At 31.2% G+C, this 27,496-nt stretch overlaps 3 protein-coding genes, 2 long non-coding RNA genes and 5 other non-coding genes across 11 annotated transcripts; 6 read left to right on the top strand and 4 right to left on the bottom strand.

Moving 5' to 3' along the window:
• Window positions 1–6,247: 6,247 nt before the first annotated feature.
• Window positions 6,248–10,303, bottom strand: LOC100819882 (LRR receptor-like serine/threonine-protein kinase RPK2). Its single transcript, XM_003543908.5, has one exon. It carries the CDS (start codon window positions 9,970–9,972, stop codon window positions 6,550–6,552), a length of 3,423 nt encoding a protein of 1,140 aa, XP_003543956.1. The 5' UTR covers window positions 9,973–10,303; the 3' UTR covers window positions 6,248–6,549.
• Window positions 10,304–15,545: 5,242 nt separating this feature from the next.
• On the bottom strand, window positions 15,546–17,429 carry LOC102669150 (uncharacterized). Its single transcript, XM_006595186.1, has 3 exons — window positions 16,642–17,429; window positions 16,307–16,387; window positions 15,546–15,729 (listed from the first exon to the last, which is right to left on the bottom strand). The coding sequence occupies exons 1-3, from the start codon at window positions 17,427–17,429 to the stop codon at window positions 15,546–15,548; spliced, it is 1,053 nt and encodes a 350-aa protein (XP_006595249.1).
• A 2,853-nt stretch (window positions 17,430–20,282) lies between these two features.
• Window positions 20,283–21,473, bottom strand: LOC100305464 (uncharacterized). Its single transcript, NM_001248828.2, has 3 exons — window positions 21,210–21,473; window positions 20,755–20,866; window positions 20,283–20,628 (listed from the first exon to the last, which is right to left on the bottom strand). The coding sequence occupies exons 1-3, from the start codon at window positions 21,398–21,400 to the stop codon at window positions 20,545–20,547; spliced, it is 387 nt and encodes a 128-aa protein (NP_001235757.2). The 5' UTR covers window positions 21,401–21,473; the 3' UTR covers window positions 20,283–20,544.
• A 736-nt stretch (window positions 21,474–22,209) lies between these two features.
• On the top strand, window positions 22,210–26,676 carry LOC102666560 (uncharacterized). Of its 2 annotated transcripts, none has more exons than XR_001384018.2 (2): window positions 22,210–23,206; window positions 26,253–26,676. It is a non-coding gene; the product is annotated as an uncharacterized lncRNA (long non-coding RNA). The 2 variants fall into 2 exon arrangements; XR_005888117.1 differs by lacking the exon at window positions 26,253–26,676 and adding an exon at window positions 23,625–24,710.
• Window positions 23,638–23,725, top strand: LOC112998895 (small nucleolar RNA SNORD25). The gene has a single exon (XR_003264074.1). It is a non-coding gene; the product is annotated as a small nucleolar RNA SNORD25 (small nucleolar RNA).
• On the top strand, window positions 23,842–23,985 carry LOC112999101 (small nucleolar RNA snoR136). Its single transcript, XR_003264280.1, has one exon. It is a non-coding gene; the product is annotated as a small nucleolar RNA snoR136 (small nucleolar RNA).
• Window positions 24,145–24,232, top strand: LOC112998962 (small nucleolar RNA snoR31). Its single transcript, XR_003264141.1, has one exon. It is a non-coding gene; the product is annotated as a small nucleolar RNA snoR31 (small nucleolar RNA).
• Window positions 24,555–24,649, top strand: LOC112998954 (small nucleolar RNA snoR31/Z110/Z27). The gene has a single exon (XR_003264133.1). It is a non-coding gene; the product is annotated as a small nucleolar RNA snoR31/Z110/Z27 (small nucleolar RNA).
• LOC112998896 (small nucleolar RNA SNORD25) lies at window positions 24,751–24,834 on the top strand. Its single transcript, XR_003264075.1, has one exon. It is a non-coding gene; the product is annotated as a small nucleolar RNA SNORD25 (small nucleolar RNA).
• LOC121173377 (uncharacterized) lies at window positions 26,198–27,076 on the bottom strand. Its single transcript, XR_005888118.1, has 2 exons — window positions 26,855–27,076; window positions 26,198–26,312 (listed from the first exon to the last, which is right to left on the bottom strand). It is a non-coding gene; the product is annotated as an uncharacterized lncRNA (long non-coding RNA).
• Window positions 27,077–27,496: the final 420 nt, after the last annotated feature.

Genomic DNA, 27,496 nt, shown 5'->3' on the forward strand with positions numbered 1-27,496 from the left:
TTTTAAGTATACTATAATTTATTGATATTTATATTAAAATATTTTCAAGTCTGAAACGTCTATTCTACGTAAAGTCGTATGTCTTAGTTTGACCACATGGTGCTTGTTTTATTGACCAAGTAATTGCCTTGTCCGTGATTGATTTGATATTTTTTTTAAGAGGACACATCTGTACCTTTTTTTGTAAATTAATAAAATATAATTATTTATACATTAAAAATCATATTATAAATAAATTATAATTTCATTTAAAATTTTATTATTACAAAATATTCATTGAGATTTATTTTATTTTAAAAAAATCAATATTAAACATGAAAATATATAAATATAAATAGAATCGACAACAAAAAGAACTCTACAAATTATTTAACAATTAAAAATAACCAAATATTAAATATTTATCTGTTTCGTGTTATGTATAAAATAAATATTATAAGTACATATATTTAAAATAAGGAGGGCTAGTAATATGCTTTTGAATATACTCTTTAAATAATTAAAATTTATTAAAAATTACTGTATAAAATACAGAAGAGAATCATTACAAAATTTTGAAGCTTTTTAAATTTAAATCAATAAAAAATATATTAAAGAATATATTCAGAAACGTGTTTACCTAATTAATCTTCTTGCCACGTGTTTACCTATTCGCTCTTTACCTTACTTCCTGTATATCCGTTTGGTTTTGGAAAAAATTAAATTTTAATGAGAAATTTCAATTTTTATACTATAATTTTGTCAAAACTTATTTTATAATATAAGGATATAATTTTTTGTTATGATTATTTTTATAGTTATATTTTAGGGGGAGAGTGGCCGAGTGGTCAAAAGCGACAGACTGTAAATCTCTTGAAGTTTTTCTATGTAGGTTTGAATCCTCCTTCTCCCACTTGTTTCTTCCAAAGAGAAAGGAGGCATTTGTCAACGCAGAAGGCCCACCGAGCTAAGCTCTTTCTTTTCTCAAGTCAAATTGTATCATATGTTAGTTAGAGGTGAAATTTTTAGTTTCTAATTAATCCTATAATTCTTTTACATTTATTGATATATAAAATAAAATTATAAAAATGTAAACAAATTCTTTTACATTTACTAATGTCATCCAAGAAGTATTTTTTAATTTGGATTTGTATAATTATAATTATATATTTATCATGTTTTATGAATTTTTATACATTTCTAGATATGTTTCAATGATTCACTCCAATATTATCATATCATATCATATCGTATTTGTGCATCATATGTTAGGAGTAATTTGTTTATTAGGAATATTAGTCGGTTTTTATTGTTGGAAATCCTTCCGTAATTATGGAGCATCACATTTAACAAATTTTCATATTCAACAAATCTTCATAACATAAAATGCATAAAAAATAAATGGTGAAGATTCTAAGATTTTAGAATTTCATCTTTGACTCTTAGTAATATCACATTTATCTTAAAAAATGGAGATAACATTTTCAAGGATTCTTAAAAATATGAAAATTAATCTACATCTATTTATTATTCTTGCGAAAAGTCATATCCCTCCACTATAAATGCAGGCTTGTGAGGAGTTGTGAAAAGCAAACAAATGAAATCCCTTAAGAGTGATAGAATGAGAGAATTTTTGTAATCCTCTTCAAGAAAAAAGAGTTATATATTTTTATCATATTTGGTGAGTATTTGAAAAATATTACAGATCATCCTATTGGATGAGATTGAGATCATTCTAATTCTATTTCATAGTGAAAATATTTTTCTGGACTTAATCCTGCAATTAATTTCTTTCATAATGAGGGGGGTGTCACATTTTTTTTTTGTTATTCTTCTTCTCTTAATTTATTTTCTTATTGTTTATCTTAATCACACGATGAAAGAGATTTATTCTTAATATTTTCCAACCGTTATTAGTTTGTTAGTAATATTTGTCAATCACATAAGCTCTAAATAGAGCTCATAGTGTTAGTTGTATCTCTTAATATTCAATCCATTACACAGTGTTATTCTATGGTACTTTTCTTCTATATTTGGAGCTCATGGTATATGGCTACACTATGTTAGCGTCACTAGTATTTTTCCTCATACCATCTCATCTTAGATTTCTGATACTCATCATAATCTATCCTAGAGAGCATAGTATGTCATCAACCCTCCACAGCTGATCATTTGTGACCTTGCTTCAGCCGTGGATCTCAAACCATAGCTTCTAACATTTTTTCAACCTTTTTTTTTTGTCTCTCACGTTTTCAACACTCTATTCCTTAATTTCTATCCTTTTTCCATTTCTCTTCTTCTCTATGAGTTATTGAGTTTAAATAAAAAAATTTGTTTTTTTTATTTTATCCAAAAATTCAAGACAAACATAATCCCAAAAAACTTGCATACTTGGTATGTAAGTCCTTAAAGATAATGTGAAGTTACATGTTTTAGATTACTCTGGTTCAACAGATGGATATTAGCGATGGTTATATAAGAAAACAGGTGTTTACATGTATATAAATGTGAGGTTGACTACATTGTATAGCCATGTAAGCTCCACATATGCAATTGTTAGCCAACTCAAACAATTACTAGGCCCATTATAGAAAGGACTCAAAGTAGGGACTAATTCTTAACAATGGAAAGGAAATATAGGGACTCTACTACTCAGTATAGGAATTAAAATCAAAATTAAATACTTTAAGGAGTTAAAATTATTTAACCTTAATTTTTATCAATAATAACAATAATAAAGTCTTATCACATTAGATTAAATTAATTACATAAAATACATGATATCATGTGATACGATTAAAAATCAAAATTAAATCGTCATCACATAGAATCAAATACATTAGATGAAACACATTGAATGACATGTCTCGTAGGAGTATTTACATATTATATTGAATAAGTTTTGAACCCAAAAAACATTCAATTCAATCACTTCGATTGTTTTAATCCATTAACCAATTGATTTTATTTAAAATTTTAAAATTCAATCTGATCCAATTTAAAGTGATTAAAATTGGATCAGTTTTTTGTTTTAATCATTTTTTAGAAAATATTAAATAATGATAAGATATATAATACAAAATAATTTAAAATATTAAATATTTCATTTATATATCATTATATAACTATAAGTTATGTAATAATTTTATAAATATATATATAAGAAATAAAAATATAAATGTGAGTAATATTACCAAATTGTAAATACAAATACATACACATGTATGTGTATAAGTTTGATTTAGATTTGATTGGATCTATTTTGAAAATTAAATTCAAAATCCAATTCAATCTACTAAAAAAAATTGATTTTTTTATTCATTTGATTTTTATTTTTTTAATTTTTTTTCTTCTTATTTGATTAGATCAATTCATGAACATCCCTTATATCTTGTGTGTCTGCCAAAGGGGAGGGCCCCAATTGAAAAAAAGGATACTAAAAGGTTTATTTACAAGTATAGGAAAGGTGAGGATACTGTATGTTTGTGATGGCAAATTTTCTCACGCCAGATGTGTTAAGAACTAAGTTGAATATATACTTCTAAATATAGGAAACGCTTAAAATATGGTATATTTTAGCATTATTGACAACATTATCATTATTTTGTTTATTTTATGAAATATATACTATTTTTTGTTTTTTAAAATTTGTAATTTCCTTTTAAATATTATGTTTACTATTTTTTTTAATAAATTTTATGAATTGTTATTATAAAAATCAGTTTTCAGAAATCACTTTGTAAGATAACTTTTCAACCTTATATTGATGCATTCATGGTTGAATCACAGCCTCAAGCTCCAATTTTGAAAATTCTAGTCAGCTAGATAGTGATGGGGTAAGCAAGGATGTAAACAAAAACATTAGTGGCGGAAAATAAATTATGCAAACTATTTCAAGAAGAAAAATTTGGCATTGTTCAAAATATGAGAATTAGTCTTCAAATTGTAAAAGTAGTATAGGAGACCAAAGGGTTTAACTTGACTATAAATCGCGTCCATAAATTGTTATAAATTTTCTAATATTTGAATTCCATTTATACTTACGAATCAAAAAGAATATATTGAATAGATCATATGGCGACTGAGACATTATAAATCATGAATAATTTGTTAAAAGATAATTTTTTATATTTGTATCTTTTTTTTAGAAATATGCTTATAATATTTCATTCATAACCAAAGATCATATATGATTTGGACTCAAGTAAAAAATATGTGAACTAGTATACAATCAGAGATATCCTTGTCAAATCACGAATAGAGACAATCTTATTAAAATAAAATACAATTATTGTGAATGGGAAAATTTTTCCTTTGACACAACTACATATTCAAAACTCAAGTTTGAGAATTTATTAAAGTGAATATTAATTTTTAATGTCTTAAACACTTTTAAGAGTTTTCTTTGGACAACAACGCATGTTAAATTATTCAATTAGCTTTCTTTGGTAAAAAAAATTCTTCACTTATACATTTCATCGATGAGTTTTATCCTACAAGAACATGATTTTAAGCAGACAGTATTTTTTTGGTACACAAATAGATTAGTTATAACGAAAAGTGTGCTGGAAAAAGAAAATGGGGGACATATATATGGATATGGACTTTTACCTGCAGGAAATTTATGAAAAGAGACTATGGGAGTTAACGGCTTAATGATGAAAAAATTAAATAAAAGTTAAACACTTAAGTTAGTCTTCAATTAATGATATATTATTATGTTAATCCTTCACGAATGTTATTTTATTTTTCTTTTTGGTGTACTAATGTTATTTAATTAAAACAATACTTTTACCTAATTATTGTCACTCTTATTTAATTGACATGTACTTTTTTAAATTTTTCTATCAAGGAAAAAAGGTATCTTAAACATTTTTATTTTACTTTATTTAAATTAGTTCTTGCGAGTTTTAAATAGTTTTAAAAAATAATTAAAAAATATTTATTATGTCGCCGTTTTACTTTTTGTTAAAATGTAAATGACGTTTTAAATCCTAAAATGTTAAAAAATTTAGTAAAAAACATTTTAAAAGATAATGTAACATTGTAATCATTATAAGACCATTAAAAGATAAATTTAGACATTCACTAAAATAAATTTAGCAGAACTTCACAAAAAAGAAATTCAAAAAACAGACTCTATTCTTCAATAATAGACATGGAAATTGGAATAGACATGTATGGAGGGGGAAATCATATATTTGCAATTCTGCATTCTTCTGCTAAATTTAGCAGAAGAATTTTTAAATATGTAGTTGTGAAACGGCGACATAATAAATATTTTTTAAAACTATTTACATAGACATTTACGGTTCCATTGGATAAAGATTTTTTATAAAAAAAATTGTTGTGATGATGTTTTATCAGAATTTTTAAATGGTATAAATAAGTTTTATGAATATTTAATTAAGATTTTTATTATTTTTTAAGGACGACAATAAAATTTAATGATCATTAGATTTTAGATTTAATAGTAAAAAGTCTTTTGATATTAAAAAGTATCTAAATTTTGATGAATTATTTTTTAAAATAGATTTTGATGGATTTCATGACTTTTTAGTATAAAACATTTATCAAACAATTTTCAAATTCTTAAAATTTTACTAGATTTTTTTTACTAAACTTTTTTTTCTCATCTACATATCCTCTTCTATCTTCAATACCTAGTACAAAATCAAGTTAACTCAATTGAAATTGTCAAACAAAATATTCTCCTAGATGCCAAAAATATTCTTTTGGAATAAAAAAAAATTTCAAATATATTTCTCACCTTTGCATTTTTTGTTTGTTTTCTAAAATAATGTTTATCTTGTGATGACAAAGCTAACCATATATTTTCTTATATTGATTATGCTCATCATGCTTGATGTAAATAACTCAATATATCATCTACAATTTTTTACCCAAACTATTTCTTTTTAGTATATGCTTATTACTTTAACCCATTTAAAATGTCACTGTGTACAATTTTAAATCTATTCAAATCTAAAAATGAAAATAAAAAGATATTAATGCATGAAAAATTAAAATAAAAAGACATAAAACTAAGACTAATTTAATTATTAAAAGATTAAAAAAATTATATTGACTTTACTTCTTTTTTTTTATCCCTTCTAAAATTCAAACTATTTAAAAAAAATTGATAAATCATATCATTTCTAAGTAATATTTTAAAATTCACATCACTGTTTTATATCAAAATTTTTTAAAATCTTAATCCAATCCATTCCTTTCCTCAAATTAATTTAGCACCAACAACAAAAATTCAAAAAACAAATTCTATTCTTCAATTTTACTGAACAGATAGACATGGAATACACGTGTATGAAGGGGAAATCAAATATCTGCATTCTTCAGCAGAATCAACACCAAGGCCCCAAACCTAAATAATACCAAATCAAGAAAAGAGCATGGAAAATTGGGGATACAATACAACTATATAAAAATGTACAAGGAGGGGAATAAGTACAAATCGGGAGCTCAACCTAAATCCACAAAAATGCTAAATTAAATTCCAAAGGGAACATTTCTAAGATTAATAATGTTAAAGGAACACAGCCACACAAGGGGCTAGCATGATGGGGGTTGAAGTTGCTTAAGTCTTCTTACAACCTGTTTCATTGTAGGTCTGGTAGAGAGAGAGTCAACAGTACACACAACTGCTAAGTGAAGCACTTCTACCAAATCATCTCCTGGTCCTGCTTCCCATAACCCAGCAGTGAAGAACTCCTTTGCCCTTCCTTGCTTCAGTAGCATGCATGCCCATGCCACTATGTTGAAACCATTTCCATAAGAAGAAAATGAAGGGTCCAATGCCTTCTTGTCTGAGAGCAACTCCAGAAGCACCACACCATAGCTGTACACATCAGCCTTATCAGAAACACGGCACGTCATGGCATATTCGGGAGCAACATAACCGAATGTTCCGGCCACACCAGTTGTAGCATGTGTCTCTGAAGTCCCCAGAAGTCTAGCCAATCCAAAGTCAGATAGATAAGCGTTGAAATCATCATCCAACAAGATGTTGCTGGGCTTGACATCGCGGTGAAGAACACGGGGAACACACGTATCATGCAGATAGGCAAGTGCACGGGCTATGTCCAATGCGATCTTGTAAAGAATTTTCCAATCCACAGCCCTTGTTGACCTCTCCTGGATAAACTTTTCCAGATTACCACCTGACAAATAGTTGTATATGAGAAACATCTCTGTTTCACAAGCATGATAACCTATCAGAGTGACTAGATTTGGATGATGAAGCCTCCCAAGGGTCTTGATCTCAGCATGGAATTGTTGAACACCTTGGAAACGTCCAACTGCGAGTCGTTTGACAGCCACCAGGATTCCGGGTGATATCTCTGCCTTGTATGTTGCGCCAAAACCTCCATTGCCAATACAGTTACCTGCATTGAAGTTTCCTGTGGCTTGGACTACCGTTTCAAACGTCAACGGGACCCCAATATCAGTAAACACTGTAACTTCTTTTCTTATAGAACCAACAACCCTGGACCTTGGCTTCCACTTCCGAGTGTAAAAGAATAGAACAATCAGGGCTATAAGAACCGAAACAATGGCTGAAGCAGAAGTTATAGATGCTATTTCAATAGAACTGAAGCCATTCCCACTCTTCTTGTCATTAGCTTGAGCTGTTGCCGTATTATACGAGTTGCCATCAGGTGGCCCTGGTTGATTCACTGATGGCACACTCAGAGAAACTCCATGGCAGGGACTTAGAAACGGATTCCCAACAGCACTGCTGCATTTAATCAAGCCACTATTTGAAGGCAAGGATCCAGATAAGTTGTTGAAAGACACATTGAATGCTGAGAGTGTAGCGACATGTGCCAAACCATTAGGAATGTGACCAGAAAGATTGTTGTTGTTGAGCAAAACATCAGTCAGATTTCTCATGTTCTCAATAGCCTTGGGAATCTCACCAGTAAGAGAGTTTGACGAAAGGTCCAAGACTTTCAAAGAGTACAACTGCCCCAGGCTGGTAGGAATTAAACCATTTAACCTATTACCAGCCAAAGAAAGAAACTTCAGGTTCTTCATCTGGCCAAGGCTGGTGGGAATCTGGCCTTGTAACTGATTCCTACTGAGGTTCAGAGATACAAGAGAGACCAAATTCCCTAAATCAAGGGGAATCGGTCCTGCAAGTTCATTTCCAGATGCATCTAAGAATTTCAATGATCTGCATATTCCACCAAAATTGGAAGGAATCTGACCAGATATCCTATTATAACTGACGTTTAAAAGCAGTGCTTCTAATTCATCACATTTCTCAAATAAAAAAGTAGGAAAAGGTCCTGTAAGATTATTTTCACCAACAAGAAACGTGTAACCGCTCTTCTTCCCCAGCCTGTCACGTGCTATTGGCAATGACTGAATGCCAGTAAAGCTGTTTTGCCCAAAGTTGTGAACAACAGAAGTACCAACTCCCTCCATTGATGTGAAAAGTGATCTCTCACGAACCTTTGACATAAAAAAGGATGCATATGGCAGGGATAGGTCGCCATCCGCAAACAGAGTGCCATTCCAGGAAGGAACAGGGGGACAAGCATTGTCGGAGAAATCAGGAACTGAACCAGATAACATGTTGCCACTAACATCAAACACACTCATACAGGGAACACGAAGTTCCTGAGAAAGCTCCCCAGTGAGATTGTTCGCGCTTAAATCAACAAAATGCAGCTTCTTGCAAACACCAAGCTGGTTTGGAAACTTCCCACTGAAAAAATTCTGAGCCAAATTCACCATCTCCAAGCTCTCACAACCGCCCCAACTTCTCTGTAAACCGCCTTCCAAATTCACCATGGGAGCCCACAATATCCTCAACTTCGGAAGCAACAAAATTTCCGCTGGCATTGCCCCTTCAAAATAATTCAACTGATTATCCACAGACCCCAACTTCCCCAAATCACTATCAGCAACATCCCCTCGTGGATCGAATAGATTTGACAGCACGAGAACCCTCAACTCCAAGCAATTCCCAAGCTCCCTCGGCACAGAGCTGCTGAGAATGTTCCTGGAAACATCCAACACCTCAAGGCTCTTGAGGCTCCCTAGCTCACCCGGAATGCCCTCTTCCAACAAATTGGAATACAACAACAGCGTCTTCAACCTCCCACAATTCCCCAAACTCCCCGGAATCACTCCAACCATCGAATTCACAGACAAATCCAAATGCTCAAGCTTCTCACAATTCTCCCCAATCTCTCTGGGAATAACCCCACTTAACTGATTAAAAGACAGATACACCCCTCTAAGCCTCCCTACAAAACCGGGAACAGAACCATTCAATTCATTACCAGCCAAATTCAAAACCTCCAATCTCTCAAGAGACCCAATTGAACTAGGTATCTCTCCAACAATCCTATTAAACCCCAGATTCAAAACCCTCAAATTCTTCAAGCCATCGACTCTCAAGGGAAGATAGCCACTAATCAAATTCCCTTCTAAATCGAGAACCTCGAGGTTCTCCATGCCCCAAATCGCTTCGGGGATTTCACCCTCCAACGCGTTGAAGGGGAGAGACAAAACCCTAAGCTCCGTGAGCTCGGCGATCAAACTCAGAGAAGAAACATTTCCGAAGAGAGAACCTTTGCTACCGGAACAGGTTCGCCGAATTCCGAAGCCGTAGAGAGGGAATTGGGAGAAATTTGAGCACGGGTGCGAGGTTCGGTTTTTGCCGCCGGCGCCGGTGACGTTGACGGCGACGACTCGAGAGTTCAAGTCGCATAGGACGCCGGAGAAGGAACAGTGGCCGGAGTCAGCGGCGCCGGCGGAGGTCCACGTGGAGAGGACGCCGGCGGGGTCGGAGAACGAGGCCTTCAGGCGAAGGAGCGTGGATTTGTCCGAAACGGCGTCGTTTCGCGACGCGAAGAAGAGGAAGAAAACGAGGAAGAGAAATTGCGCGAGAGAATTCCATTTGATCACTGAACTGCTATGAGAAGAGGAAGAGGAAGAAAAAGAAGAAGAAAAAGAAAACATCTCACAGTGGAAGAAAATTGAATTGAACTGTGAGACCCAAAACCCTTGTTCCCCGTTTTTGGAGTGAAGTTGAAGAGAAGAAAAGAAAGGGTTTTTCTGAAAACCCTAATTTGATATTGTGTGGTGTTGAGGGGGGAAAAGATGGAATCGATGGAGAAGACGGAGGAACAACACAACTGTGTCGTCTTCGCATAACGCGTTTTTCTTCCTTTCTTTTTTTTTCTTTTTGTTTTTTAATTTTAAAAATGTCTTTTTTAAATGTTTTGACACATAAGTAGACCCTGAACTGTGAAGGCCTGAACAATTTGGAACTTTTAATTAAGTCTTAAATTAAAAGAATCTGTAATTAGGTTATTAATTTTTAAGTAAGAAACATACAGTCATACACCAATTGATCAAAAGTGAGTGAATCAAATGTTACATAATTATTCCAGTTTGATTAATGGTGAGTTTGAGCAATAATTATGCAACTGCATTCAATATTTAAGAGAAACTTTTTTGTTACTAAATTTGATTAGGATAGTTTCTTTGTAAAAACTATTTACAATCTCTTAAAAAGACATGTATTATTAATATAACAGAATGTATACTCTCGATTAATTAAAAAATCATATTCAAAAATAACTTTATTGTAAAGTTAAACAGACTCAGCATGTGTATATATTTATATTCTTATATTAATTCATAAGTGCAGGTGTATTAGACTTTAAAAATAATTGATGTGAAATGTTTTAAAATTAAGATAAAATTCTTACGAATTGACCTGTCTGTTGTTAAAGTTTCAAGGAATGATTATGGAGATTTTTTTAGTACTTTTTAGTTTAAAATTTCTACATGGAAAAGAGTTTCGTGGTGTTTGGAAATTGGGACTGGGTGGTGATGGGACCCACAGGACATGGCAAGTAGGGTCATGTGGGGACCACACGCAGTAAAGAAATGAGGAAACCACACATCACATTAGAATTCTAACATGGTTGGCGCAGTTCGTCAAAATATCAAAAGGGTTTTAATTTCTATATTATTATTATTATTTAATTATTTTTTACTGTATTATTACTCAATTATAAATTATGCTAACGATAATTTTTAAAATAATTTTAATTTTATATATGATTTTTTTTTATTGATTGATACTGTAAAGAAAAATTATACATATCATTTTAAAAATAAAACATTGAAATCCCTCAATTTACTAACAAGAAAATTGAAAATTGAAAAACATTTCTATCTCAATTTAATTCAATTTTTAGTTTCTGTTCTTAAAATTTATTTGAACTATATTAAATTAATCCTTTAATGATATATATATATATATATATATATATAATTATAAGCAATCTTTTGTTTATTATTTAAATTCAATTTGCACTTCCAAACCAAATCCAACAGTCTCCAAGATTCAAGCTTACCCTTATTTGTCTTTTTGTTCCCGTGACTTAAGTTCAAGGAGTGGTGTTTGTATCATTTTGTAACTTGACTTATTTCTTTTTATTTCTCTTAAATCAAATAGCTTAACATTTTATTTTATTCTACTCTATTTTTCTTTTTCTTATTTTTATGTACTCTGTTTCTCTCTCTCTCTGAAACAAACATTGACTAAGTTTGTCGTGAGGATAAAACTAGCATCAGAATGATGAAACCGCTACCAGTTGATGCCTATCATCAACCAGTTTGCAATTTGTTTCAACTTTCAAATATTCATGTTGTCAAATGAAATTAGTTTTTCTTTTGTCATTCTTTCCGTTGTCTCGATACTGTTTATATAGTTATGTTAATATTTAATTTTGTTAATATTTAATTTTATAATTCAATTTTAAAATTATGTAATTTTAAAAAAATAACATAAAAACAATTAAAAAAGAGACAAGAGAAAAATCAAGTTGGTTGACTAATTGGAGATGACTGACCCATCAAATTGCTGTAAGGATAGCATGTGGCTCGGCCTCCGTGACAAGTGACCGTTTGAGTTCCTAATGCAGGAAACAACACCGAATTTGCATTCTTATTGGAAAACGGCAGCATCCACATTCTTCTCTATTAATTTAGAAAAATAATTTTAGGACATGCTAATTCAATTTTTTTTATCAATCATCTAAAAAAAGTTATTTGGTGACATAATAGACAACAAATGAATGCGAAATTATACAATTGTTAGTTAGACAATACTTCCTTTTAGTCTTGATTATAAAAAAATATTTCATATTTATTAAAAAATTAATTAATTTCATTATATTGTTTCATTTCAAATAAATAAATAAATAATTTTCCTAAATTATCTTTTTATTGAAACTCCATATTAAACATCAAGTTTTTGATTTCAGTAAATAAATGGTATTTTGAAAGAGTCTTATTTAATAAGGTATAGATAATTGATATTTACTTATATTTGAAACAAAAAAATAACAGACTTTCTTTATTTATATTACGGGAAATAATATAATTTGTACAAGCAACAGTTAGCCTAACTAGTAGTAGTTTGTGTTATTTAATCATGTAATTTAGGATTCAAATCTTACTAAAAGTGATTAATTAAATTTTTTATAGAGATTATCATTAAAAATGTTGATAAATATTTCATATTAATAACATGATAATAAAAAGTACTTAAAAGAGTGCATTAAAAAATATTTTCTCTAATTTATATTTATCTTATTTCTATTTCTTGATATTTTTTCTTTTCCAATATATATATATATATATATATATATATATATATATATATATATATATATATATATATATATATATATATATATATATGCTATTATGTAGTGTAAAAAAATATATGCGATTAAGTAAAAAAAAATAAAAATCCATTGAGGTGTGAAATCTAAAGTGATCCTTTTTTATCTATAAATACCTTTATACGGGAGTTTCAATCTCGATGCAAATATAAGTTGAGGTCACCAAAAATATCCTTATTTTTGTAGTGGTTTTGGACTTCGTCCTATCACAATTTGACCTGAGAATCAAATACACACCTAGTTGTTTGAGCTAGAACACACTCAACACGTATGTAAAGTTGAATATTTTTTTATTGATAAATATTAATATATTAATTTTATTAAAAATATTTATTAGAGAGATTCGAACCTTTTATCTTTTTCTTCCTTTTTTTCTTTTCTCTCTCTTTTTTTTTTAATCATTCAGTTAATCTTATATTTTGCTGAATAACTTACCTAGCTGTTTGAATTATGAGCGCTGTAATTTGTAGTTTAGTTTGTACAAAAGGGATTAAACAAGTTACGTATCACTAACGTCACCATTGCATTGCATAAGACCAAAAGAAAAGAGTCTACATTGTATTGAGTCTTTGACCGTTCCTCACCTACCCACGTTTTTCACAACTGGTTCACACACTCCTTCTACTTTTAATATTTTAAAAAATAAATAAAAATGGGTTGCTATGTCATTCCTAAAGATCCTAAAATCATTTCATCAAAAGCATAAAAAAAATCTCGAAATCACTTTGGTTAGGATCCTTTGATTAAAATAAAAATAAGAAAGACTGGTGGCAAAATTCTATAAGCTATTTTAATCTAGCTGTTGAGAACCAAGTAACCACATCCTACAGTTCCCATCACAATGTCATGGAATCCAATCCTGTAAACTACGGTTACGTTTGACTCAATTTTTTTTTTAGCCTAAAAGTTATATTATAGTTAAAGCTCAAAATAAGTTATATATATATAACACATCTATTTTTTCTATAGAAGGCAATCTTGCTCAACTTGAATAGGAGCATAATGAATCAGTAAAGCTCTCCTCTCAAAGTATTAAACGTACTTGCATGTCAGGATTTTGTTTAAGTGAGAACAATTTGATCTACACATGTTAAAATATATTCTTTAAAAATACAATAGAAGTTGCTTGATAATTTTTATTTCTTTTAGCTCAAAAGCTTCCTTTAATTTAAAAGTTGTTTGATAAAACATTATACAAAGACTAGGCACTAAACCACTGGACCACTTGACTTTTTTTTTTATTTCAACAAAAAAGTTTTGTCATTCATAATGATCCTACTTAACTTGAGTAATGAAAGGTATGTGTAATTTGTACTAAAAACAAATAAAAGCTAAAAAATAAAGCGGGTCGAACATACACCAAGCAAGATCAAGTGTTGACCAATTGTGTAGTGGTAGAAACATAAGCAAGTCAAATGTTGCCCTTTAAAATCTCATCTGGAACAAAATGACAATCAACACTGAAATATTTGGTACACTCAAAGAAAAACAAAATGACAATCAACACTGAAATATTTGGTACACTCAAAGAAAAAATAGGTTCTTGGAAATGTGGAGTATTGTTTGACAATTACAATAAAGGCACCTAGGTTGAGAATGTGACATATTGAGGCTAGAAATAAGTCCAATTAACCATTTCAGCTCATAGATAATAACAATCCTAAAATGATATTCAACATAGTGAATGAGTGTGAAATTGTGTGTTGCTTCTTTAATTTCGACAAATCAAAGTGTTGCTCAAATGAAAATTGAGATATAGATCATCCAACCAAGAAGGTCGATCGAACATTTGAGGGGCTATGGACCGTTCAACTAAATAACACCAAGCATAACAAGCACCCATACATTTTAGGCTCAACACTTGAGAGACTAAAGGTGAATTGTGTATCTTTTTAGGCTTTAAACTCAAAGGATTCTTGTGTGAGATGTAAAAACTTTTAAAAAATAAATGATTATTTCACCAAATTTAAGGTGAGCAAAGACATTACAAATCACATCACATCACATAGAGTACAATGCCAAGTCATTTGTTGATTGAATTTAAGACCATGGTCATGGATCATTAAAAAACTTTAGGAAAAACTATAAGAAAAAACATTCATGGACACAAAACCCACTAATGCAGGTAAATATTTTGTCCCTAATTTCAAGGACAGGTAAGCAGAGAAATGTAACATAAAAGTCAGATAATTAGCATTATGCAAAACTTTACGAAGTCAAATGCAAATCAATCTATGACATATGATGGCTTGACTTAGTTGAATAGACTCAATCGAAACTTTTAGTATGGAATTCAAAGGTATCAAATACAAAATTCTCTTGATCATAAAACATAATAAAATACACAATCAATCAACATTTATTAAATTTGAAAGAGTCGGAAGAAATAATTCAATTCTCTTACTTTGATTCTCAAACATAAAATCTATGAATGTGGATCTTAATACATATAGATACAAATGATCAAATAAAAACAATAATATCTGGAAGGGTTTGGACTATTTCATTTTTTAACACTAACCGTTTTCAAGTAGTGTTTGATCAATTACATAAATCAATATTCAATTGATTGGTCATATATGAGGTTATTGACAAAAAAGATTTATCTATATCATTTCACATTTAAATCATTTACTTCTCAACCATTTACACCAAATCTGCACCTGGAAGCTCAGGGTTTCAAGCTGGAACTACCTTTTTCCTCTAGAGTTTTGGAAAAGATATGCACAATGCAGGAAATGATTCCTATGTAACCAGCAGTTCCATTGTAACCATTATTTTAGTCATTTAGTTATTGCCTTTCCAACATCATATGAAGACCTTTGTCTCTCAAAAGCATGGTGAACAAGAGCAGGAGAAACACCAACTTTTACCACTTTGCTTTGGTGATTTTTCTGTTTTAGGACTGCGAGGCTGCTGTGGCTTCTCTGGCTGCTGCTCATGCTTTTCACTTTTTTCTTGCTTTTCTGACTCTACTGTTGATGAACTAGTTCTTCCTCCTTCTGCTGTCAATCTGAAAGAATTCAAGAAGAAAATGATGGTCAATAGCAGGATATCCCACCCTCTAAACAAATCAAATTAATTAAATTGTGCTACTTGAAAAACAAAAACTAAACAGAAAAGATAAATGAAACCAAAATGATGTGCATATCTATTTCTTGTGCACTTTTACTGAAGATTAAAATTCATGGCTGAGATTTATGATACATGTGAGAAACTATCCAAAGAAAATGCAGTAATATGGTCAACTGGTTTGAAAACATTGTCTAAAACCAAACATTGAGCATCTGGTCTTGACATGAAGTAACAAGTAAAGACTACAGAGATCAGCACATCTAATTTCTGTAAAATATCTTCTACAAAAATTAGTGATGGCAAATTTTTATAGTAAGATATTTTTAAAGTTATAAATACAAATAGTATGAGTTATTGACAAAGTACATTTTACACCTAAATTATGACATTAATGCATTAGCGTGTGTTTGGTTCCACGATCGGAAGCATTGGATGCACTTCAAACCAAAAGCTACAAACTACAAAGAGTAGTTTTTACGGTTTTTTATTTGACGTGAAAAATTGAGAGCACATACGCCAATCTCAACACGTTGTTAGTGATTAATGCTGGATAGTATGAGTCATTAGCAAACATTTTAGAGGTTGGAAGAACTAGTCTGCATATGCATTACACATTACTCTTGCTTAAGATTCCATTACACAAGAATTTCTATTTGATTTCAATCATATTTCAGAGTAGCTTGAGACAGCTATATGCTACTTATTGTGAGCTTTGTGTGTGTGATAAAAACACATTCCTAGTCTTGTGATTTGCATGCATGAAGTATCCACCCTCCTTAGGGAAGTTATAGCATAATGATAAAACAGATATAAGCAAGATATGAAGGGAACTCATATAGGAAATTGAAACGAATGTGTGCTCATATCGCTTTCCACCGAACGGTATAAGACACTTGTATAGTTATTGGCTTCCCCATTAGGGATCTTTGCTTCATTGGAATGATCATCTGGAGTTTTGTCCAACACTACTTCATTAGTGCCAATGTCTTCTGAATTTTCTATTTTCACGAGGTCAACAACCTCCCCAACTGAACCAGCAGTTTCATGTGATGTTTTCTTATGGTCATGCCCCCTAACCGAATCCGCGGTTTCACTTGATGAATCCGATGACACAGAGTGTCTTTCCATGTCCACATTTTTGTCTTTAGCAGGCACCTCTTGAACAGGTGGCAGTGTTGCAGGCATGCTGGGCAAATCACTAGTCCTAGGCAATTCCCCAGATTTGTTGTTGAATGGAAAAGCATAATCCCTCGAGAAACTGTTGTTTCCTAAGTGTATGCTGAATACTGATTCATTTGAGGCTACACTCCATTCCATAGGACTTGTAGGTTTATTAAATATAGAAGAGGGGATTCTGTTTGGATCATACTCAGGAGAACTCAAAAACTGAACTGGGGGAGATTGGGTTACTGATCCTCCTTGAAAGCTCCACACAGGAGAGCCATAGGAACCATACTTGGAATCAACATTGTCTATGCTATTGTCATTGTCAGTATCATCTGAATCTAATGAGCATTCAGATGAAACTGAAGAACTTGAATGCTTGTGATTGGGATAATCATCATCCTCAGGAAGATCAAAATGCACTTTTAGTTTCTTACCACTTCCTCTCTTGCTCTCATAATTCAAGAAGGCCATCAGTTTTGGAACTTTACAAAAGCAAGACAAGTAGCACTTTTAGACCACAAGTGTAACAAAATTTCTTGCCATCTTGCATACAACTTTGGTAATAGAATTGACAAGCTTTTGTAGCAGATGATTTTTTGCCTCTAAGAGAATTTTAATATAGGCCTTGCACATAAGAACTACAACACATTACATGCACCCTTCCCTTTTATAAGAAGAGATTATTTGCATCATTAGCATACAACATACGATCTTCTTGTAAAATAATAAATAAATACATTTTTCTTATTGTACAATCGCCAAATGAAATATCGGGGAAAACCTACAAAACTTACTCAAATTTTAAGAATTAATTCTGGAAACCCTGTAGTTTTAATTTACAATGATCCTTCAGTCAAATAATTGGTGCAAGATGAGGTTTATTATGAGATTAATATGTTTTGCACAATTCAGGAGATGGAAAATAATAAAGAAAATTAAGATGAAAATCTAAAAAAAACAGGGAGAAGCTAGGTTTTGGGGTAAATGGGTTTGTCTATGGAGAAACACAGAAAAGTTTGACAATGCAATGAAGATAAAGAAAGGCAAGGAGAGGATCTCGGGAACTACTCCGTTAATGTACAGAGTGATTAATTAATTATGCCATAAGAACTCAACCAACTTTGGTAGTCGTTAGGCCTTAGATGGTTAATGCCTAATGAAAATGTTCTATTAAACTATCGAAGGATTATATTAAAACAAAATATTATTTTCATTAGCTTTGCACGATTTCTATAATTTTAAAGTGTTGTAATTTTAATATTTATTTCAAAAGATTTTTTTTTAAAAAAAAATTAATTAAATGGACAGTTATGACATTTAAATTCAAAATCTAAAATTTAAATTTCTTATTAATGCCAATAAAAATAGAAATTAAGAGGGGGGCAATGGCAATGATTTTGAACTTGATTTTAAAAGGAGATGAGGTCAATTATTTTCTTACTTCTCTATCCTTCTATTAAGTTTTCTCTCCCTTTACTCTTGGGTCAATTATTTTTCTTTGCGAGTTCTATAATCTTAGCTCTGCTAAGATGTTCCTATTGTATCTTTTGAGATTTGCGTGGGACATCACGGATAAACCTTTTAGGTAAGTGACTGTCACGCTTTAGGAAATTTAATCGTGTTCGTGATTTTTGACTTCAGCAACAACCCCTCGCCACTAACTGCAATATTTATATCATGGCTTAAGCAACAAAACCTGTCAATAATGCCGACGCTTCCAACCCCTCGCCACTAACTGCAACCTTTTCCAAGCCATTGTCCAACGTCTCAAAAATTGAGGTCTTCACTGGCCAAAACTTCTGTCGCTGGTAGGAATGCGCTCATACCTTGCTAGACATGCATGGAGTTGTCTTTGCTCTTTCCACTCCCAAACCTGATGTCGCTGATGATGCCAGTCAACTTCAACAATGGGTTCAAGTTAATAAGGTATGTCGTCACAATTTGTTAAGTGCTTTGTCTAATGACCTTTTTGATGTCTACTGCTCCTACACGGAATCCAAAGACATATGTGATTCTCTCATACTCAAATACACTGTCGAGGACGTGGTCAGACAGAGATTCATCATCGCCAACTACTATCGTTGGACCATGAACGAAGAAAAAGACATCAAGGTACAAATCAACAAATACCACAAGCTGTTGGAAGACCTAAAGACTGAAAAAAAAAAGACTGTGGGGGTATGTTTTGATTGGTAGACCACTATCACACACCAAGTACTTTTTGGTTCATATAGCTTGCTACACCAACTATAGTGCGTGTTAAGTTCCACCAGTCTAGGTCTAGTTCATATAACTTACTATATGAGGTTCGATGCATTACACCTCATGTTGACTCGAGAATTTTTATTTATTTATTAAATGTAATTTATTCTTTTGAAATATTTGAGAAATTGTTGTAATTTTAATATTTATTTTAAGAGAATTTTCTTAAAAAAGGATTTAATTAAATGAACAGTTATGATATTTAAATTCAAAACAACTTTCATTGTACTAACATTACCATAGAATATTGTTTTGGAGGGAGTATCAAAGTGTGGCCCATAATTTATCTAGGAAAGTTGTTTAATGTAACATGAAAAAAGTTGAAAGAAATTATGAATCAAATGAATTCTACTACAAGTCTACAACGGAAGGGTAAAATAAAGGGGAGAAAAAAAAAACCTTCGGTAAGTTTTCTATATCTTCCTTTTATTAAATTGTTCAATCAAATCAAATAATGACATATGAATGTTTCTTTAAAATTTTGCAACATGTAATTATTGATTTAAGTTTTCTCCTAAGAAAAAATTGACCCTACTAGAAACCTAACACAGTTTCTCCAAGTTTCGATAGAGTATGGAAATATAAAACTTTTTAGGCTTTAAGTAATTTTTCGTTTATATAATTTAGTGTTTATTTTATTTTTGTCGTTGTATTTTTTTTTTCATTTTAATCCCTGCAATGTTTGTTTTATTTTTTATCTGCATTTTAGATAACAAAAAGAGTTTAATTTAAGTTTTCTCCTAAGAAAAAATTGATCCTACTAGAAACCTAACACAGTTTCTCCAAGTTTGGATAGAGTCTGAAAATATAAAACTTTTTAGGCTTAGGTAATTTTTCGTTTATATAATTTAGTGTTTATTTTATTTTTGTCGTTGTAATTTTTTATTTCATTTTAATCCATGTAATGTTTGTTTTATTTTTTTTATTTGCATTTTAGATAACATGTTGAACGTATAAAAAATACTTTGAATATTGAAAAAAATGTTACCAAAACGCATTAATGACGAAAACTAAGAAAAAAGATTCTTCTGTAACCAAAAAAAATTATTAAGATTCAACTATAAGAAAGAAAAATGTATTTAAGCCATTTTTTAATTAACACGGACACATTATTGCTAGAAAGGCTATTTTGAGAAGAAAATTGAGCATCACAAACTTCATAAGCTTATAATCTCAGAACAGAGTTGTTTAACATGGGAACAAGGAGATAAACTCTCTCTTTCTCTCTCTGTGTGATGTTATTGTTATTACATCATCATCTTTAAACTCCCTTTGAACCACTGTCAAATGAATTATCATGTTGAACAAAAGTCCTTTGAATCCTTCAAGCTGAGTTGATCTTCTCATCAATAAGCATTGGAAGCTTGTTCTGGATAGGACCGACATCCTTCAAGGGCATGTCTAGAATCTGCAATAGTTGAAAATGACATACATATACAAGCACTGTGCAAATTGCAAGTACCAAAAAAGAGTAAAGTAGCATAGCTAGAAAAAGTGAATGCAGAACAATATGTTATTGCCTCATTGGGTTTACCTTTGGTCGATTTTTACCCCCAGGTGGTAACACCGCACCACCACCCCTTCTAGTTCTAGCAAGAAGGCCTTTGGTTACTGGTGACATCATCAAATCTGTTGGGCTTGTATATCTGACAAAATGAAGAAACACATTAAGATTTAAGACCTCACATATTCACATCACTAACCCAATTGTCAACTCATCTGCATGTTTTCTCCTTAAAATTTCATAAAAAGACTACGTATATATTGGTGAGTTTAATTTCAATGGTGTTAATGTGAAAATTTCGACACCGTGAATTAATTAAAAATCATATTCTGTATTATTTATTTTGTTAAAATCAACAAACTTATTGTATCACAATGGAGAAGTGTTCATCATACTTAAAAAATTATAATTTTTGATAAATTTTAATCTATTAATGAAAAATAATCGACACTATTTACTCTTAATATATAAATGGATAATATTACCTTTCTGGGTATTTGAATGCCTTGGGGACTCTAAGACGATCTGGGGTAACAGGCTTGCGCAATTCATTTGAGGAGTTATGATCATTGGGGTCTTGTTGTTGAACTGGAGTTGGTGTTTTGCATTCAGGTTCGGGTGTTCGATCTTGAATTGGAACTTTTGGAGGCGTTTTGAGCATGTTTTCCTTTTCCATGAGATTATGGTGTGTGCCACCACGGAACAAGGAAAATTAATGTGTTGATGGAAACTACAAGTTCAATGGGAATGAATGTAGGTGTGTGGGAAGAAGTATATGATGAAAATGGTGGAAGCAAGATTAAGTGACCGTTTGAGAAAAAGGGGTTGCAACGGTCGAATTGTGTGAGGCGTTGCTAGAAGGAATGAAGGATTGGGATTCAAATATGTTGTCCGTTGGTGATGAATGGGAATGACCAAATAGTCCAAAGCAACAAATAATTAAAAACTATTTAATTTCGAAAAAATTGCAAGAATAACTATCGATTAAAAAAAACTAATTTAAAAACACAAAATCCTCCGTAAATTAATTGCAATTTTGGTTTTAGAAATAAATTTTCATATGTTTAGTCTAGAAGAATTTAGAATTAATTTGAGTTGAAATAATTTTGAATATTTTTTACATTAAATTCAAAATTTTGTACTTACATCTAACTTGATTTATAAATAAAAATATTTAAATGTAAATCACGTAAATTTAAAATTAATTTCAAGAAAAACAAACTTTACAAAATCAATTTTGCTCATGCTCATCCAAAAAATGCACCAAAATTCCTATTCTCTTAGTAAGTAAGGATGTGTTTGACTTAGAGAATGAAAATATAAGATTTAAAAAAAAATTAAAATATAGTATAAAATGTGAATCACGGGAAAAATATAAATTTACTCTTCAATATTGTTTATCTCATTCATTTCAAACACAACCTAACTCTAATTGGCCTAATGTAGTTAGTAGGCAATGCTCTCTCGGTAATAACGGTTTGGACCATCCCTGATACAATTCGGATGCACTAAAGCAAATACATCGGTACGTTAAGTAATTATCTGCTCTCTCCCATTAAGCCCATACATAAGAATCACAAAAAATAATAATAATAAATTATTAATTATTAATTAAAAAACATTCAAAACCCTTACTATAAGTAATACGTAACTCCTCTTCTACACTAAGTCCCTAGCCACCATTGACCGCTAGGGGTTAGGGTTAGGGTTAGGGTTAGGGTTAGGGTTTTCTTCTCCTTTCATTCCTCCTTCATCTTGCGATTGTTTGTTCTCTTAACTTGGTTCTTACTTTGGCTGGATGATTAAAACTTATTGCCGTGTTTGCATATTTCTGAAGTAACCGTCATAAATCAATGCTCACGGTGTAGATGGCACCGCCCTCATGGGTGGCATCTCCGCCGGAGCAGTTTCATATTCAATTGCCTTGTGGAGCAGCGTCGCTGCCTTAACCATTTGGGACTGGCCATGAGACCGAACATTACAATCCAATTTTTTCAATGTCTTTTTTAGAACATAGGGTAGGACTTGCTCTGAAATTTGAAAAAAATATCTTACTTGTTTTGTTTAGTGAGCTTCATAGTGTATATCAAATTTAAACTCAATAAATTGTTAGGATTTTTATGCTGGTGGGAGTGGAACAGTAGAATTTCTGTTCTTTGTTCTTTTTAATTGCTTTCTGCCGACAACAAATTCAAAGACATTTTGATAAACAGTTCCAATATTGGCTCTTGTGGATTAGTTGATTGCTTGGTATTTTTATTCACTTTTTCCCCTTAATTGCAATAAACAGTTATTTTCCTACTGCCTAACTAAATATTATCAAATGGTGTTTAATACCAAGTGCTTTTTCTAAGTTATAGGTTTGATCTACTGACACAATTGACCAGGTCACCCAGCAGCCAATAAAAGGACAAAAGTGTGGTGGGGAGTTCAATTTGGAGAAATGGAATGCACATGGAGCTGCATATCTTCTGCATGATAGGTTGCACACTCGTTCTGATATCACATTGCTGATGTTTGTTCATTTTGTGCAAGCATGCTTAAAACAACATTCATCCAACCTTAAAACTGGCCAGTTTGTAAGACTTGTGGGCTACCCCCTGGAAGAGTTCCAAAAAAGGGAACTAGTCTTACAAAATTAGGGTTTATGATTCCTTAGTCTCTGTTTCACTTTCGAATTTTGCTTTCACAATATGCTTCGCTATCTGGTGGATGTGGATTAACTTGATTCCCATTTGATTCGTTCCCTTGCAGCAATAATAGGGATTTGTGTTGTTCTTTTTTATCTCTTCCACAATCCTTTGGTTTTGGGAGAATACAGGAGCAACTAAATCAAATTTTCTATTGAAGATATCATTTATTTATTGTGGGTTTGCATTTTCTGGTCGACTGAGTTGCAGGGGTTGTGCTATTTTCAACTGTGATGAGCCTACAGAGTTACCTGTAATGAGTTGCGGGGATGATCGGAATCATTAATGAACATCTAAGGGACTGAGTTATCCAGTGTTTTTTGTTTTCCAGATTTTTAGTTTTTCTTTTACATTTTGTTTTTGAAAGTTTGGTTTTTGTTGTTTAATTTTTTAAATATGTTCTTTTGAATTGGGGTTTAATGTTTGAAAGGCTTCAGCTTTCTTTGAGATTTTTGCTTGTACTTTTTCCAATGTGTTTGGTGGTGCTTAATTGAAGCCAATAATGTGTGTTCGCCTTGCTATCCAGTGTTGCAATTTTGATGCAGCATTTGGACATTGAGGAACTAAATTACTCTTTTTGTTTGTCAGAAATTTGGTTTTTTTATTGAGGTACAATGAAATATTGATGTTATTGTTTTTATGCCAACCGGTTGAGTCATTTCTTTGAGGTTAGATCATATTTTCTTACTGGTTATAATAGTTTATGTACTATGTTGGTTTGAGATTTTGGTGGGTTATGATGAAGCTGAATATATAATCCAACACTTGATCTGAGTTATTATGAGTGATGGTATACAATTCGATGCCTCTGAATCTACATATCTGTTTTTGAGCAATTATGTTTACTATTTTTTTTTTCAATTGGGCTTGTTGGGTAGGTTTTCATGTTCTGGAAATATAAACAATTTTTATTTTTCTTTTTTGTATGGGTTAGGTTATCTCGTTTAGTTTTACTGCCACATTTTTGTATCTTCCCGCATAAGAGAAGTGGCTTTATGCTTTTGTGCTTACCACGTAGGCATAACTTTTGTTAATTGACCCATTGACATAGATTGATTAGTGGATTGATGTATGTTGATTTAATGATTAGTGGATAGTCATATGATTATTTGCTTAGAAGCTCCCTTTATTCCCATTGCTAACATCATGTGATGAATTTGGAAAAATCTTAGGACACCTTCCTACACAGCAAACATTGCTGTGGATGAGAATAAATTTTCCATGCTGATGATGTTCTTTGTTTCTGTTCCACACTTGGGAAGCTTTGTTTTTTAATAAAAACTTCAAGATTGGTGATATTTTGTTTTGGGTTTGCCTTTACTGGGGTTGCACTATTTTCAACTGTGATGAGCCTGCAGACCTGTAATGATTTGCAGGTATGATCACAATCATTAATGAACATCTAAGGGACTGAATTACTCCCATGTACATTATAATTGAATTTTAAATATCATGAGAAAAATTGAAACAAAATTTTGCATTGAATTTTTGTTTCTATCATTTAAGTGAACATAAAGCAATTAATTAAGAGAGAAAACTAAAATTTGATTAAAGATCTTCTTGCTCTCAAACAAAAGATTTGTTGCAACTCCTATCCAATTATTTTACAATAATTTTAGTACATTTCAATTAAATTTTAGAAATTTTCAAGTTAGATGAAGATACACATAAAATGTCAAGAGTATATATATTATCTAAGTAGTGAGATATTTAATTTCTTTAAAATTGATGTTTTAGCTTGACTTTTATACATTAAAAATATAGATTCTCTGAGTTGGTTGATTTACGAAATGGTTTTAGTGTCCTTAGATTAATCAAGGTCTATTATGACTTTAAGATACAAATAACCTCAGGGAAAATAATATCATGACTTTTGATGTAATTATGAAATTTAATGTTCATTTTTGCTTAAGTACACAAATTGTCCCCTGGGAATAAAGGATAGATCATCTTGCAATATACTTACATTAGAATTCACAATATATTACATACAATTTCATAATAATAATAGGAAAGTAACTACTTTGCATTTCCTCCAACATAATTAAGTATTTACAATTAGTCTAAAATTGAACTTGCTACAATTCCAATACTCCATCGTAATCAAATAACTTTTGATAAAAAAAAAAATTCATAACAATAACTAGGAGACAATCAATTTTGAATTTGCTCCTTTATTTCTAGCATTTCCAAATCTTGTGCTTTTTCCTTTTTTGAAAACAACAAACTATTGGTGGCCTTTCATCCAGAAAAAACTGTGATTGCTTATACTGTTTGAAATCGGTAAAGAAAACTTCACAATTTAAACGGTTTATGTGTACTTGCAGGAACAAAATCACTTTTGAATAAGAAGTCTCTAGTTATAAATGGTTTTACTCAAATCAATAGAAATCCAAAACACAGAAGTGAAAGAGAGAAGAAAAAACCATTCCGGTTGGAGTTTGGAGAAAGATGTTTAGATAATTTGTTTGTGCATTCAGTCCCAAATATGAGCAAATTATATTCTGAGGCCAAATACTGATAGGTACTGGTTAACAAAATTGAATAAAAAGGCCTTTATTCTTAATAAAAGCATGTTAGTATATTAATTTGATACCAAATAAAGGGGTCAAACAATAGAGGTTTAGTGTATCAGATCAATTTAATATATATATATATATCGGAATCTACATGAATTTCTTAATGATGATTCTCTATACAACTATACCAGTTCCAACATGATTCTCTATACAGTGAGACATGAGTTCAAGAAGTTTGCCAAAAAATAACTGCATGCATACTAATTGAGATATTATTGTATTCTTCAATTAACTATTTTTTATATGTCATTGTTTGCAGGGAATTCTGTAGGTGCACTGACGAAAGAAGTTGCATCCAAAATATTGTTTGATTACTAACCTGCACGTTGTAGTAGCAAAAGAAATCCAATCAATGATGTATAGATAAATGACCAAATTAGGCAATATATGGATAAGTTTATAAACTAATAGTATCAACAAAGTAAACCAAGATTGAAGGCAATTAGAAAACAACTTATAGAAAAATTCAATTGAGAGCATAGATTAGAACAATTGTATTCAACTTGTAGAGGCCAGGTAATATGAGAACTGATCAATGTGAAAAAAAAAACGATATATTAAATTAGATCAATGTGATTATAGTGGTTGGATATTATAAACTAAATTTAACCAAACGGTTGTACCATATATTGAATCTTGAATCAGTGCTTTTATCACTTTAATGATCAGTTCGGTTTTAAAAATCTTGGGAGATACTACTTTGTTCTAAAATGAATAATCCAATAAAAGATGATTAGTTGAGTATAAATAAAAAAGTTTAAAATAAGTATGATGAAACCAAAAAAATTGGGCTTCTTTGGATCCTTTGGCCTCGGAGGAATGATAAAATATGGTATGGTGTCATGCATGCTTCAATCTCACCTATCAATAGAGTTGGCTCGAATGATAAATTCACAGCAACATGGCCACTCTGAGCAAAGACAGTCTCGTGAACAAAGGCAGTCTCGTGATGTCTGGCTTTGGTATGTGCATATTCTGAAACAGCTAAATATGTGTTGTTCATCATCATGGAAGTCCTCCACCACATGTGAGGCGGAAGCTGATGCTGTTTTGGAAGCTTTATCATGGATTGGCCAGCTCAACATGCAACATGTTACTATAGAGCTTGATTGTAAAATTGTTGTGCGTGGGAGGGTGAAGTAGTAAGTGGAGAAAGTCACGTGTTAATGTTCTAAACAGGAGTATTTTGGACTTCTCATCGACCTATTATTTTATTAGATAGATGATATAAGCTTTCTTTCTTAAGAAAATATATATGAAGTAGGCCAATATATATCTGTATCTACAGTATATAAATTTCAAAACCATTAAAGAAAAGCATGCACATAATTACAGAATTAATTTATTTGATATAATTTTAAGATGTTTCAGAACTTATCATATTAATAAAATCAACATTATATTAATAGTAAAAAATATATTTCATGAATAATAATTTTTTAAATAAATATTAATAATTTCATCTATTATATTCTCATATAACTTCTATATGTATAAAACTAT

The sequence above is a fragment of the Glycine max genome, chromosome 13, assembly GCF_000004515.6.
Source record: "Glycine max cultivar Williams 82 chromosome 13, Glycine_max_v4.0, whole genome shotgun sequence".
In the NCBI taxonomy this organism is placed as follows: Eukaryota; Viridiplantae; Streptophyta; class Magnoliopsida; order Fabales; family Fabaceae; genus Glycine; species Glycine max.

Excerpts from the sequence above, each read along its gene's own strand:
- LOC100819882 (XM_003543908.5), bottom strand. The coding sequence starts at position 9,972 with ATGTTTTCTTTTTCTTCTTCTTTTTCTTCCTCTTCCTCTTCTCATAGC.
- LOC100305464 (NM_001248828.2), bottom strand. The coding sequence starts at position 21,400 with ATGGAAAAGGAAAACATGCTCAAAACGCCTCCAAAAGTTCCAATTCAA. Across the intron at positions 20,867-21,209 it reads GCATTCAAATACCCAGAAAG|ATATACAAGCCCAACAGATT; the intron begins GTAATATTATCC and ends TCATTTTGTCAG. Across the intron at positions 20,629-20,754 it reads GGGGTAAAAATCGACCAAAG|ATTCTAGACATGCCCTTGAA; the intron begins GTAAACCCAATG and ends CAACTATTGCAG.
- LOC102669150 (XM_006595186.1), bottom strand. The coding sequence starts at position 17,429 with ATGGCCTTCTTGAATTATGAGAGCAAGAGAGGAAGTGGTAAGAAACTA. Across the intron at positions 16,388-16,641 it reads AGCGATATGAGCACACATTC|ACTAGTTCTTCCAACCTCTA; the intron begins GTTTCAATTTCC and ends ATGCATATGCAG. Across the intron at positions 15,730-16,306 it reads AACAACGTGTTGAGATTGGC|ATTGACAGCAGAAGGAGGAA; the intron begins GTATGTGCTCTC and ends GAATTCTTTCAG.